Here is a 15,001-nt window from a genome sequence, read left to right as displayed (position 1 = left end):
TCTAGGCTTAGTGGTACATGTGCAAAGTTTGGTGGGGTTATTTCCTCATTTTCAAAAGAAGGTGCTTCTTTAATTTAGTTGTCTATATCTGCCTGAAGGCATAATGCTTGGTGGGTAAAAGTAGAGAAAATGAGATTGAAATAGATATACACTATTTCTGTTTTCCTAGTTTGCTTTAATCTCAATATCCTTTAAGTGAAACAGGTGAGCTTCTGACCAAACTCTGCTCTGTCTACCAAAGCAATGACCCTCACAATTTCACTGGATGCTCTGCAGGCATGCAATGTTCTCAATGTCACACTAAAATAAAGTCTTATTTCTTGACATTTCTTTTTCTTCTTTGCTACAGGAGACACTACTGTTCGATGTGAGCAACTGGATATGCTTCAAGATTGGCTGTCTGAATTCAGAAAATCTACCTCCTCCTCCAGCACAGCCAATCCAGAGGAGCTGGTGGCTTTTGATGTAATCTGTGGAGATCTCAACTTCGATAACTGCTCCTCTGGTAAGATAAGCTTTACCGTCTCCTTGTGTGTGCCTAACCCAACATGGAATAGCAGAGTTCTTGATATGGTCGTTTTGTGGGTTAGAGCAGAGTACAAAGTAGTGACTGACTTGTGCAAGGAAAGGTTTAATTGCTACAGAAACATCTTAAGGTAAGTACTTCCCTTGTCATGAGCCAAGAACAGCAGCTCACACAAATTCTGCCAAGTTATTAAATGTTTATTATTAAACGTAAAGGGCAGTAATTTGCAACTTGTTGCAATAGCAACAATGGAGAAGAGTCCAGCTGTTTAGTGTTACCTGTGCTGAAACACATCATGTAATTCTAGTTATTAATAAAAGAGGTGTGTGCTATGGGATTTTTGCAGAATAATAATAAATTCTTGCAATTAATAGCCCTTTGATGGTGCTCATACACAGATGCAAGAGATTAATGCCCTATAGAGGCGCAGAATACAGGTAAGTTCAAGCTGCAGCTTTCAACTGGGGATTCAGCAACTAGAGAAATAAAATCGTTTGAGTAGGAAGGGACTCCTGAAGGCTCACTGATCCAGCTCAGTCATATGCCCAGAGCCCCAGCCAGCCTGACCCTCGGTGCCTCCAGCAATGGGGCATCAGCACATCTGAGCAACCTCTTCAGACTACTGAGTTTGTGGATTAGCAAGTGAATATGTAAACATCATCACATGGGAATTCTGTAGTATTCATAAAAAAACCTCAGTCACTGGGACAGAGAGGAACAACTACTCCAATGATTTAAAACAAAACAAAGCAAAATAAATGTTGTCAGATCACAAAAATAGGTACCATTCTCTCATCTCATGGCTTGTATCAGATACTTGTAATGGATGACTTCAGCAAAGTCAGAGAAACACTTAACTGAGAAGAGACCACCAACCCAAAACACCCGTACTGTACATTTCCAGCTCATTGGTACAAGAAGTAATTTAATCACAACTGTGCAACCTGAAATAAACTCAGGATGGCTGGAGGAGGTGCTCTAACTTGTCAGAGAATCCATTATGCTTAGTGGAGATGAACTTAAGGAGTAACAGCTACAGAATGCTGCAATGAAACTAAGTTTTTTAGGACAAAACAAAGGTAGTAGGAGTATTAAGTTTTTAGGGAAGAAAGGAGGAAATTCAGTCAGTAGCAGTCTTCAGCTAGACACAATGCTATAAGAGTAGGCTGAGGAGGCAACTGCAGCAGTCCCAGTGAAGGGAGATAGGAGCTGGGGGATACAAATGGGCACAGCTGCTTCCGTTTGACAGTTCCAGCTGCAATATTCTTGGATGGATGGAATGGCCTGAAGGCAAATACATCCTTCAAGGAAATAAACTATCCATCTTCTGCATACCATATCAAGTATGCCCAGTCAGATTGTGGGAGTCCCTGTAAAGGGGCCATACAGTATGAAGAGAAAGACATGAGTGGAGCTGTGAGGTGATATGTATGACCATACATCCTCTACCTGAAAAGTTTTGGTACTCTGACCACTCCCTTGAACAAAAAGCACAAAGCAAAATCAATACCTTCGTGACTTGTCTTTTTAAGGAAAAAATCAAAACAACTGTTTGCTTTTGCAAATGTAGTTGTAAATGTTGCTTAAAATGTAGCTTATAAAAATGTGGGTTTTTTATCTGTAACTTATTTATACTCTGTTCTCCTTTAAAATTCACTTGGCCTGGGAACTGAAATTAAGTTTGTTATTTGTTATTTGTAGATTGCTTTGCTTCCTTATGCACTAAGCAAGATTAATGCAGCATTTTAAAGTGGAGAAGAATACTTGCCAATTTTACATTACTCATTGTTTTAGGGACATTTCTTAGCATTGCAGCAACTAAACTGTTGGGTTTTTCTGCCTTCAGTAATGAGCCTTCTGTAATTCTGGGTATGGGTGGTTTTTTGTGTTCTTTCCCACTCCACAGATTGATACGGCAAATAATCAACATTGTGGCAGTGAATATCAAGCTTCTATTCTTAGATGTATTTACAGTACAGTTTTCACAGACCTCCAGGTTGATGAATAACTTTATTCTTTTGACAAATATTCTGAAATTAAGTTCTCCCTCCCAGCTTTAGAGAACGATATCACAAATAGTGAATTCTCACTTACTGCAAACACTATTAAAATGCCATCTTCCCGTCAGGTTGGTCTCACTAGTATCAAATATAGATCACTATGTCAAATAGGGTACACAGAACTACTACTCACTTATTTGTATACTGAGCATCCGAAATTGTTATATGTGCATTTTTCTAGGGTTACTGTTAAATTTAGAGATCCTAGGAGCTTGATGCACTGTTTGGCTTTAAATGCAAGAAATACAGTAGCAATTAAGAAGAGATTAATTTGAAAGCTGAGAGATCGTTATGATTATATTTACAATGCCTTTAATGCTTTAGATGATATCGCAAGTGAATTATCAATTGCCTGTCCTTTGTCTTATTTATTACAGCCTGAAATGTGTTCAGTCAATTCTTCTGAAGCAAGTGAAGCACCAGCTTTTATCTCGAAATTTGCTGAGGTGTATATATACATCCCCAGCAGCCATTTACAGTCCATTATGAAGTCAGTCCAAATCTCTGCCTCATCTGATCTCAACAAAGAGTTCTGTAAAAGTGTATACAATGCAAACATGAACAGCAGGGTAAGGCAATATGTCAGAAAACCTTCAGTTTAGAAACAAATAAATCCTATCTTTTGTAGATAGACTTTGTAGGAAAACAGACATTTATTAGCAGCATTTGTTGGAGTTTCTGGTTAAGACAGGATATTGCTGTGCAGTAAAACTACTGAGCTAGTTCAGATCAGTCCTCTAGGAAATGCATGTATTCTGAGCAGCAAGGCTTACCTTTTATTTTGTGGTATAACATACATACAATTGTCCACAGGCTTACAACACACAGCTGATGTGCCTTTTTGTGCTTCTTTCCCTGCAGAGGACAAGCTGGAGCAACAGCATTCTCTGTTTACACACTACAAAGACCCATGTCGAATTGGTCCAGGAGAGGATAAACCATGGGCAATCGGTAAGACATTCTCCAGCCATCAGTGTATCAGCTCTTGTCTGTCACTCACAGAGCACCTACAAGCAGCAGGCAGTACAGCTAATGGGCAGTAACTGTTTGACTAAGACCAAAGATTTGCAAGGAATTTATTTATCTCAAAGGCAGCAACACGAATTTTGTAAACCTTGACAGTGTTTTGTTGAATTTTAATTAAGGAAATAGACATCTCAAACATGAGTCCAGTCTAGAACTTATGCATCAAGCTGCTTGAATGCCTTCCCACCCTTACTCTACCTTTTAAATAACATCTAGATTACTTTGCTAAGAGAGAGCCTAATTAATGTTTTTTTGTTTTCTGTATGCAGTGAAAACATGCACCTTTTGATCAGAATGTTCAATCAGAACCTATTATCTTTTGCTGATTTCTTGTGCATCTAGTTTGAAAATAGGATACAAAGAAAAACTGAGGCAGGAAATAGTAAGGAACAGGAGGCAGCAACACATAAGAGTAAAGCTCAAGTTTTGACTGGAATGCCTACCAGGAAAACAGAAGAGACTTAGCTAAGCACTGTGTTGTGGTAAAGTGGAAAAGATGACATATGGAGGGAGACAGCAAAAGACAAGGTACTGAGTATTGTCATCCTGTTACTACATTTGTTCAAAAATAATCTCTTGGACTGAAAGCATCATTTAGCCAGGTGTGAGATGCAGCCTCTGTAATAACTGCTATGGATATTACTTGTGTGACACAGAAGTGAATATAGCAAGTGTTTTCAAATCAGAACTGTGTTGTCCCCGACCCCTCCCACATGCACTGTCCTCAGACTCCTGTACCTCAGGAGCTTTCTGAGACGCAAACACCAGGCACATGCTGGGACAGTCACATTTCACTTTCTGTTCACAGGTACCTTGCTGGATCCTGAAGGATTATATGATGAAGAAGTCTTCACTCCAGACAACCTACAGAAGTATGTAACTCCTAATTCTCCCACATATTCTAAACAATTCCTTAAAAAGCCAGTTCAGTGCTTGCTATTTAACATTTCATCAATTGCAGTGTTATTTGGTAAAGGGAAGGAAAAGTAGCTGGTTCTCAAAGCCAGATAGAATTGGCTTCAGTGGGCAAAAAGATGAGAGCAACTGCTGACAGTGATTTGTTTCTAGAGTTGGTCCTACCTGGACAGGCCTCTAGGAGGAGGAACTCTGAGCACTGCTGGAAAGAGCACGCAGACAGCTTGACTGAAGATCCCTCTGCAGGCAGTCAGCTCCAATGGTGATTGTACTGTAAAGGACAGAAACAAAAGTGAAATGTAATTTTCCTCAAATAAAAAAAAAAATAAAAAAAATAAAAAAAATTGTTTGAAACAGCCCGTTAACTAATTACTGATGCTAGAAAGATTGTAAATCTCAATAAGAAGCAGCAAGCTCACAAATATAGAGAGGAATTTATTAAAAACAAAAACATCAGACACAAGTAGGAATGTGACTGCCTTTCAGAGATGCAAGTACAGCACAGATTTGGAGGAGTTTGATACTGAGGTACTTGTTTAGTGCTAGTGAAGTTCCAACAGATACCAAAACCCTCTTACTTTGCCAGCGCCCTAAACTAAACTTTTTGATTACCTATACCTTAATACTATGAATATGAATTACCTATGTTAAGTAATGTAGTGATGGAGAAAATTCATTAGCTTTGTATAGTTTAGAGCAGCAGTTGACTTGGTAAGCCTTTGTGCACCTTCTCTCCCTTAATAGCCAGTTCCACAGATGAAGTATATTATCACCATGACTGACTATAAAGGATGTCCTGGCTGTTCATTATGAAAATATACTGAAGAAGTTAAGATATTTGAATTAATGAGTGTGCACAGATTATTCAGTTAGTGCAATGGAAATGGTACAGTACAGAGACACATTTCACTTTGGTGTTTATATTCACAAAGTGCAGTGTACATTTCTATTCACGTGTTAAAAAACATGAATTTAGTACATATTTAAAAGATTTTGGGGAAGTAAAAGGAAGGTAATTTGGCCTCTACAATCAAGTTTGCAAATGCAAATCTGTATGTGGGAGTAACATTCTATTTTATGGTTCCAAGAGCAGGCTTGGAGCTGTTTAAAAAATAGAATCTGTTTTCAAGCAGCCTTTTGAGCCAATCTGTCACCAAATTAATCTGGAGATATTTTACTTCATTCCCTTAAGAGTTACTTGTAATTAAATTCCACTGACATATACGTGAATGACAGACAAATAGCCATTAAATGATCCATAGAGATTGAGGATGTTACTTGTGCTACCTAAGTGCATATAAGTGCATATACAGCCCTTCAGTGCGAGATAACTGGAAAACATTCTCCAGTTCTGGTAACAGAACTCACGTTACGTCTTTCTGACTACTAAAAGCAGCACTCAGCATCCTTCAATATATGATAATTCTTTTAAACCCATGAAAAAAGCAGAAGCTTCTTATGCACATCTGCAGGGTAATGAGGATCTGAATGTGTAAATTATGTAGATATGTAGATATTAGAGAAAAAGTCGCTTCTGCAAGAGGCCACGACAGCCTGTCCTCATCTCTGCAAGGGACTGGTAATTGCAATTGTTGGAATTACCCATAAATGCAGTTAAATTCGAAGTCATTGATTTAAGCCAGACATAAAAACGTTGGAAGCATTTTTAAAAAGCATTTTCCTAACATTTAAATTAAGTACCTAGAAACTATGGAGTGTTATTGCCGGCACTGAAGCTGTGGAGCCCCTTCCAGCTAACAAGTAGCATTCAGATACCCAGCAAAACAGAGCATGGCCTGAAACTGAACCACTCTTACAATCTGTCAGTAATAAACTTTGATCTTTACAGATATTTAAGTCAGACATGTAAATTAGCAACGTAAGCTACACAGAGAATTATTTCTACATCAGCAGTCCACTGTAGTTTATAAATAAAATCGAGTCGTTTTGCATTAGCAAACTGATTAGACAACGAAAGCAGTAGAACAACTAGTTCTTAAGCAGTTCTTGAGTACAGCATATGTAGAACACTAGAGTTGGAGAACCTACTTGGTATAAATAATGAGCAATTCATTTGTAATTATAGAACAATTAATAAGCTGGATGTAATGACCTGTGGCCCTAATGCAATGCTAGATGCCTCCGCACAGAGGCTTCATGAGATGTACACAGCTGATTGTGTGTCACAACATTCACCTTAAAGCTAGGACTGAAATGAGCCCATTTTAACCTATAAACCCTGAAAAGAGTCCAGAACAGAAGAGCACATCACAATACGGCTCTTTTTTTAATTTAAAAAAAAAAAAAAAAAGTGATTTATAAGGAAATTTTCCTGATTCCATTGCCACCAATGACTCCAGCCTACAGAGTCTTCCTTAGTTTCAATGGCTTCTTACCTGAATGGGAGGTGGTCCCTTGAGGAGTAAGCTTATGGCTCCCTCATGCTCCTCTGTTCAAAGAGCCAGAAGCCAGTACTACAGGCTGGCAGCAAAGCAGTGCTGTCGCACTTATAGATTAATTGGGATGGGAGATGTTTAAAGGAAAAAAAAAGGCCCAATTACTTGTTATCTTGCCTAAAAATTAAGGCAACCATTCTGAAAATGAATAAATAGATCAGATTTAGTTGTGTGACGGTCATAATTTGTTCTGGTCACCTAAGCTGTGAGCATTTACCTGTTAGAACAGCATAGCCTGATCTTTAGTACTCATCCCTATCTCTTGTAGGGGCAGATAGCAAACCATGGTGGACAAAGTGACAGAAGATTTAGTCAGAAGTAGATGCAGCCCCTCTTGCAATTGGTTCTCTCCAGGTATCTGGAAATAACACTTCTTCCTCAGCTGGTTGTGCAGTTACGGGAACACCCTGCATTCACATCCACAAAGAACTGACACTAAAACACATTCAGCTTTTAAATTAGTGCATATACAAGTTTTTGTGAATAACACCGCAGCATTAATCAGCAGTTTCTTCTAATTTGTTACTTAATTGGCTTTGCCAAATACAAATACAGTTTTTGGAAGAGGTCAGTTCCATCAAAGAGATTGCTTTCAGGTAGTGAATCATTTGCAGTAGCTCTCTAAAATCTGCTTGCAAATGGGTTGCAGAGTGTCAGCTAATTTCACATGAGTTATTAGATGACAGCCTAAACTTGCACAGTACATAAAAGGAAGCTTGCTTTAATGTAAACTGGTTACAGTGAACTCAAAGAATCTTCAATGCTTCCCTGAGTCCAAAGGAGTCAGACAATTTCTGACTAAGTAACTAAATATATGATCATAATTTTGCCACTGTTGCCTGCAGAGGTACCGTGGTAGATCTTTTAAACAGAATACAAGATTGTAAAGCAAGTTTCCAGTAAAACAATACAAATCAGCTCAGCAACACACAATTGTTGTAGAAGAATAATGGGGATCTTTGTGGGCTATCTAGTCTAAAAATCTAAATGAAGATAGTGTCACATTCAGGAATCAAATACTTAATATAAAGTAAGCTGAGGGTTCAAGGCACGGTAACCTGATGCAGAGGATTGCTCCAAACCAACTACCACGCACCCAAATACCAGCTCCTGGAAACCATGCCAGTCATCCATATCCTTAATGCAAATGTGGCTGTCTAAAAGTGGAGGTACACAGAACTCAGAGGCCTGTATCAAAAGTCCTTAGGTGTGTTGTAAGGTTATCTACAAACAGTTTCCTTTCTGCTGGATTCAGCAATGCTGGGAATCATCTGTGTGTTACATTACACTACAGAGAGCAGGCGAGCAAGGTTCTCCTCTCAGATTTCTGTTCTCCTGGCTACAAGGGTAGGTCTGCAGGCCCACCACACAGCATCAGTGATGCCAAACAAGGCTCTAAGGGCACTGTTAGCAGTGGTGCAACCTATTATTGAAAATCCCATCTAGGAGAAATTGTGCTTCATGCTGCACATTTAACAATTCTTTATGACAAGCATTTCCCTTACTGGGGAGCTGGATAGAGTCCAGTGCAATGCACAGAGGCACAGGATGAGCCAACATTTAATGTAATATTTTTTTCCCAATGAAATAGGGTGCTGGAAAGTGAAGAAGGAAGGAAAGGATACTTAGTCTATCCCACCAGCAAGAACCACAGTTCCAGTCAAAAGGGGAGGAAGGCATCATTGAAAGGAAACGGCAGGAGGATTGACTATATGCTGTATACAGAAGAAGGTCTCTACCTGGAATGGAAAGTGGTGAGTTTCACAGTTAACAAAGAACGGCTGTAGCTCACCCAACAGACTTGTCTGGATGGTGCTGCAGCCCCGTCAGCCTGAGTTCCAACCTACCTTCCAAGACAAACAGTGCTTTGGTACCTGCTACATTTACATGCAAGCACTGAGTTTGAGCCTACCAGATACATTTTAGATGGAGCTGTAGGAACACTTGTACATGTGCTGCCCTCCAAAATAAATAGAAAGCCTTGTTTCCATTACTTAAAACTTTTGCCAGACAAAATGTTCTGGTTCATGCTTCCCAATACCACTAGTCTGAATATTCTTTAATCCTTTAAAGTATCTGGATGCGCTTTTATTATGCCTACGAAAATCTACAAGTCTGTCAGACAAATGCAGGAGCTACATGGAGTAACTAGAATGAGAACCCGCAGCGCACTGTCTGCTCCCTCACAGAGGACTTTGCCTTAAACAGAACTCCTTGATGAAAATGAGAAACTAGTTCGCACTTATTTTGTATAGCCCAATGCAATTACCAGAAGGGCAGGTAATCAAGCAGTTCAGTATGTTCAGCAGACAATAACTCCATCCATCACACAGCTGCTGAGCAGCTAACTTCTTTTAAGGCTTTCCATTTCAGATGCAAAAATGCTCATGGTCCATCTGTATGATAACCCATCTTCCATTCACACAATCAGCAAGTCAAGCCAACGTCTGAATAGAGTTGACCCAGATTATGCCTCTGATAAAACTCGTGCTGACAGCATAAAGAAATATGTGGCCATGAAGAGGCTACAGGCTGCTTCCCCTTAGGGCATGCTAGTTTACACTAGCCAAAAAGCTCCTGTAGAACTGCAGTCTCTGTGTTTTCTGCAAGCCATTCCTAGAGTCCTGGCAAAGTTAGTAGCTATCCTACAGGACTGGACAGCTGAACTGGGTTAAGAGAATGTTAAGATTGCTAAATTCAGCTTCCAGAAGCTGGGAAGCAAGCAGTATTTCATACAGAAATTTCATTTGATCATACAGCATTTTGCTAGGACAAAGGTTCAAACTGATACACAAGAAGCAGTGTCCTGCACACCTTATGCTCCCACGAGGCTTAGCATCTCAGCCTAACCAAGTCAGACTTGCAGCTGCATGCCATGCCCATGACAGACACCCTGTGTGACAAAGCAATTATTTACCATCAGTTCCAGCCATGCCAGACTAGTCCCATACATCTACTAATACTGTAAGGAAAACAAAAGTAAGCTAAAGAGAGGCATAGAAGATTAATCTCAGTTTGTGTTAGAGCAGACAAATTTTCAAATTCCTTCTTTCCTACTTTTATTTCCACCTGCAGGAAGTGGAAGAGTTCAGCTTTATTACCCAGCTAGCAGGCTTGACAGACCACCTACCGGTAGCAATGCGTCTCATGGTGTCTACAGGAGAAGATGACCCTTAAAACTGACCAGCTTGGAGAGATTAGAAGAGGGAAACGTTAACGATATTAAGAAAATATCACAAGATAAGAATGAACTATTCTGGTGCCACGTTAGGAAAAATGACCAGACCTGACCCAGGCTACTCCCCAGAATGAACCAACAACGGAGTACAAAAAAAGGGAAGAAATTGAAGGTTGTGGCCAAAAGCCACTGTCGCAAGTTGCTCAGGCAACAGGGCAGGCCTGTACTACAATGTTTTCACTGTGGACCGAATGGAACTAAGATGGAAGTCCTAACTCCTTCTGAACCAGTGCCATTCTTACTAAAACATGTTTTTATACTAATATATAGCACAATTTAGTTTGTAATTAGTCTGTGAGTTAGTGCTGCTCAATGGTTTTTTGCTTAATTTCTTTGTATAACTAAGAAGCTGAAGCTTTTTTTCTTTTCTTTAGCCTGTTGAAGTTGTAGTAGCGTGCTTGCATCAGTAGCATGCGCCCGCACTGCATGCCACTCTGAGATAAAATAGTAAGATACCATGGGGAATATCAGAATGGAAGTTAATTCAAAAATCAGATACCAGCCAAAGCAAGGCATTCTGGGACTGGAAACCCTCCCATCATTACAGAGAGATATTAAAGCAAACAAAGGAAAACTGTTCAATTTGCAAACCAGTATTCTCCTCTCCCTTTTAAGGATATTTATAACAAAAAATAGAATCAAGACATTTTATCGCCCTTCTTCCAGCTGTGTTGCCACTGGAACTGTTAAGTGTTTTGTATGAATAATGATTCCAGGATTGGGCCTTTCCAACTGCAAGTCATTCCCTTAAGAAGAAATACAGTTCCCCTGTAATGATTTTTCTTTCCACACATGGGGCAGCTCTGAATTATGGTATGGGATGATATATGTATTACAGTAGAGTGAATAGATTCCTATAGTACCATTGGTAACACCAGAGCCAACATTCTGCCTTAGCTAGAAACAGTAAATGGAAAATAGCTTGTATAATGCATGTTAGATATAGAGTTAACATAAACGCCATTCTGGGGGAAGTGTAGAACTGATGTGAGTAACTGATAAGGCAGGATCGACTTCATTTTCCAAAGGAATCAGTACGCTTAAAGGGAAAGCACAGCATGGGTAGCTACAGAGCACCTAGAGAACTGTGACTCAGCATTCAGTAATGACTTCCTTTGAACTGAGCCTAGATGCGTGTCTGTGAGACGCAGTTCATTTGTTATGCACTCACAGACTTCCAATAGAGGTTTTACAATAAAATTCATACGTTCTTCCCACTGCAGCTCTTTAAATGTGGGGCTACTCCCCCACCCCCACCCCCCCATCTTATCCCAATGACCCGAGCTACTCAGACTCTGTAACTTTAATAATTAAAAAACAATCCAGGGATTTTAATTCCAAAGGGTCTGTGTTGCTGGAAGAAGAATGAAACCCCTTGTGTTTTCCTTGTGTTTTAACCAATACTCGGTTTCTTCTGCCTAATTTCTCTCCAGTATTAGAGAAGAATTAGTTTCATACTAACTCCATTAAACAAACTCTTCTTTCAGTTACGCTGGCCACAAACTCCCGATGATCTCGTTATGGTTTAGTTTATACCTGCTAGAAATCAGCTTGAGCTAAATCAAAAGAAATTAGACTTCAATTAGAAATCCTAGTCTGCAGAGCCTCTCATACTGGCTTAATTAACTACAGTAAACGACTGAACTTATATTGAAATCAGCCTGATTTTGCAAGTTGCAAACTCTCCACAGTCACGACAGTACTGCTCAGGCAGTGCTAATTCCCAGTGGGTGGTTGGCCCCTGCTCACACTCTCCCAGGGCCCCTAATACTGACGTGTTCTATGCCTCATTCCCAGTCCTGGCATCCCTTCAGCAGAGACTGCCTCTTGCAAGTGTACTGTGCCAAACCATGCGGTACTCTGCAAAGCGTAACCCATGGGGACTCAAACAGAGCCAGACTTAATTCCCCCTTTTGATAAAATTAGGAATTCAAGTTTACAGCATCAGAGACTTTAGTGTACTGTCCCAGTGCACCATCGGTTTCCCACTTTGTATGTTTCTCTTTATACAGAGGGTGCACGTAAGTGCAATGTGTTTTTCTGGTTTCTTATCTTTCCATCCGATTCAAAAAGACTTGTACCTGAAACAATGCTTTTAATCCTATTTTCTACCTTGCTTGTATTTTATTAACCTTTTTAAAAAAGAAAAAACAAAAAAAACCAGTATCAGTAGCAATTTGTGTGCTGTCCAGCAGCTATTTCTCAGTAGTAAGATTAAATATGAGGTACAGTATTTTTAATAGCTTTCCTAACCATGTAAAGTACAATTTGATATCAGTTTCACTAAGTATCGGTTGCAGGAGCTGAATTTGACACTGTGTGGGACATAGTCATAAACTACTGCCAAACAATGTTTCATTATTTACAGTAAAACTATGTCTAAATTATGTCAGAATTAGTCCAACGGCTTCGTGCTGACTAAAATGCGGCACTTTTGTCAACTTTTTGAAATATGTTGAGAAATATTTTTTCAAATTTGAAGTAAACTGTTTTAGATTTTGATGTTCTGAGCTTTTCAGTGATCAGTCAATGGATAGATGTAAAATGTTCTCTTCAAACAGTGCACACACGTTTAACCAGTCTAAGTAGTTCTTAACTAATTTACTGTCTTAAGGATTTACCTTTGCAAGAGACTGATGCTGGGAGGTACAGCTACGTGGCACCACTGTACAGATGCTCCTTGCTTTTATTGCATTGATCCTGTGCCTTCTGATGCCTTGATAATCTTGCAGAAGTCAGAGAGCATATGTACCGGTACACTGTAAAGAAACCCGCTTTTCCAGAAGAGCAACATCCTGGAGAAAAAACAGTTTATCTACACTACTGCTACTCTTCCATCCCTATCTCACAAAGAATCATTCCGACAATAACAGTATTGGCAAGATATCAATCATGACAAGCCTTAGACAGATACTTTGTAACAGCATATACGTATAACAAAATAAAACAGGGCAGAATATTCCCAGGAAATTAAACCCTGGATAGCTGTTTTAGATGTCAGTCCTACTTTGCTGAAGGGCAGCATGACACAATTTATTAGTAGGATGTTATTAATAAGAAATGCGAGTTAAGCTTAATCTACTGTCGCTAACCCCACTTCGTACAGGAGTTTCAGATATCATCAAGAAGTGGGTGATAATGCTATTCTTGGTTTAATAACTGCCACTCAACATGGATACTGTAGATGATGTGTCATCTCTTTTATAAAAGCTAGATAAAGTCTTCTGTTTCTCATGTTCAATTTGCATTTTACAATAGCAGTTCTAGAACAAGCAAACAAAAGACACAAACGAGGACAGCTGGAAACTATGAACTTCCAGAAGATTCGAGGATGTCAGGTCCTTATAAAGTCAGTACCTTTTAGATCACTTCAAAAACACAACCTACAGAAAACAGCATGTAGCTTTTCAGGCACATTCAGAGCCAGTTCCTTCGTGCACTGTTTGTCTGAGGGCCTGAAAGGGACCGAGCCACCTCCTTTCCACCACAGCTCAGCCATGAGGACTAGGGTAGTAACGCTTCATGCTGCGTGAGAAAGTGTTTACTAAATAATTAAAGTAGTGGCCAGCTAGTTCTATCGTCATTGCCAACTGGATGCTTAACTGAAGCAGTCTAAAGCAGCTTAACAAACTGTAACACATGATGGCTCCAAGGGGAGCCTGCAGCCTTCTGAGGTACAGCCAGCTCAGAGAAACCTGGAGGAAGCCATTCTGTGTAACGAGTTGACTTGTCTTATGCAAGAATTATGACAAGGTTTTTGTCTCAGAAGCACTCTCAGCTAGTCAGGCTAGAACCTGGATAAGACAGTAAGGTTTAAGCAACTTAGAACTCCATTAATAATATATTTTTTAAATAGCCTTTGTTCGGTGGTCCAGATTAAGCAGATCTGACTGTCTCCAGTTTGGTTCCTGAGCTCCCTCAGATCACAGAACACATCGGTGTCAGCACATATCATCAGCTCAGAAATGAAGCGTTCTCACCTCCTCCTGGCACCGCAGGACGAGAGCAGGAATACCTACAATTCTGAGCGCTCTGAGAAACTCCCAGTGTTACCATTCATTATGATGAGGTTCAAATTGTTACTGAAGGTCTCGCTTTTCCATGACATCATGTTTTAAATACAATCTTGATGATTTTAAAATCTTGTATTATTGCTGAGGTTTAGAATCCTGTAACAAGAAAAACCTTTTTTTATTTCAATGATTTTTTCGGTATTGTATCCTTCTGGGACCTGTTTTTATATGGTAAGCACACACCTTCTGACATTTTGTTATAAATGTATTAAAAAATAAAAAATTAAATATTTTCATTGGTTTCTTTGCCTGTAAGAAAACCACAACCTTTGACCTGGTAAGAACAAGGTATTTTGAACAACAGAGAGAGCTTTTTTTGTCTTTTATTGGTGCTGAAAGGAATTACTGGTTGATGCAGACAAGATAATAAAATTTCAAGGCTCAAACGTTTCTTTGCAGTCCCCTTTTTCTGGTTTTGTGGTGCGGAGTCTGGTATCACTAAGAGAAGTTTCACTCTTAAGATGCAGCATCTTAATTAAACATTTGCCTGCTGTCTCATGGGAGGATCAAGTGCAGCCCCATTGTGCTGTGCCTGTTTTAGTGAATCTGCAGACAATAACGGGAGAGACCCAAGTGCTCTGAACTCAACAGCCTGGCTGCTACTGCTCACACACCTCCGTGCACAGAAACCCCCCCAATTTCAAGCCCTTCATACGCTCTACCTGCTACAGGCTGCACAACTCATCCCATGTCCACACTTTCACTTT

At 39.7% G+C, this 15,001-nt stretch overlaps 1 protein-coding gene across 2 annotated transcripts in view; it reads left to right on the top strand.

The window, feature by feature from the left end:
* SMPD3 (sphingomyelin phosphodiesterase 3) overlaps positions 1-14,684 on the top strand; it is a 98,941-nt gene extending 84,257 nt beyond the window's left edge. For both annotated transcript variants that reach the window (XM_015873543.3, XM_032446991.2), the window contains exons 4-8: positions 350-505; positions 3,448-3,537; positions 4,421-4,484; positions 8,575-8,737; positions 10,059-14,684. In XM_015873543.3, the coding sequence (XP_015729029.2) occupies positions 350-505; positions 3,448-3,537; positions 4,421-4,484; positions 8,575-8,737; positions 10,059-10,160 (575 nt within the window). In that variant the 3' untranslated portion in view covers positions 10,161-14,684. The remainder of the gene's footprint in view (positions 1-349; positions 506-3,447; positions 3,538-4,420; positions 4,485-8,574; positions 8,738-10,058) is intronic.
* The last annotated feature ends 317 nt before the right edge of the window (positions 14,685-15,001 follow it).

The sequence above is a fragment of the Coturnix japonica genome, chromosome 6 (genome assembly GCF_054131305.1).
Source record: "Coturnix japonica strain WE chromosome 6, WE-NBRP24, whole genome shotgun sequence".
NCBI classification, from domain to species: Eukaryota; Metazoa; Chordata; class Aves; order Galliformes; family Phasianidae; genus Coturnix; species Coturnix japonica.
The sequence above is the reverse complement of the archived record's forward strand: the minus strand, read 5'-3'. Positions and strand labels throughout refer to the sequence as shown.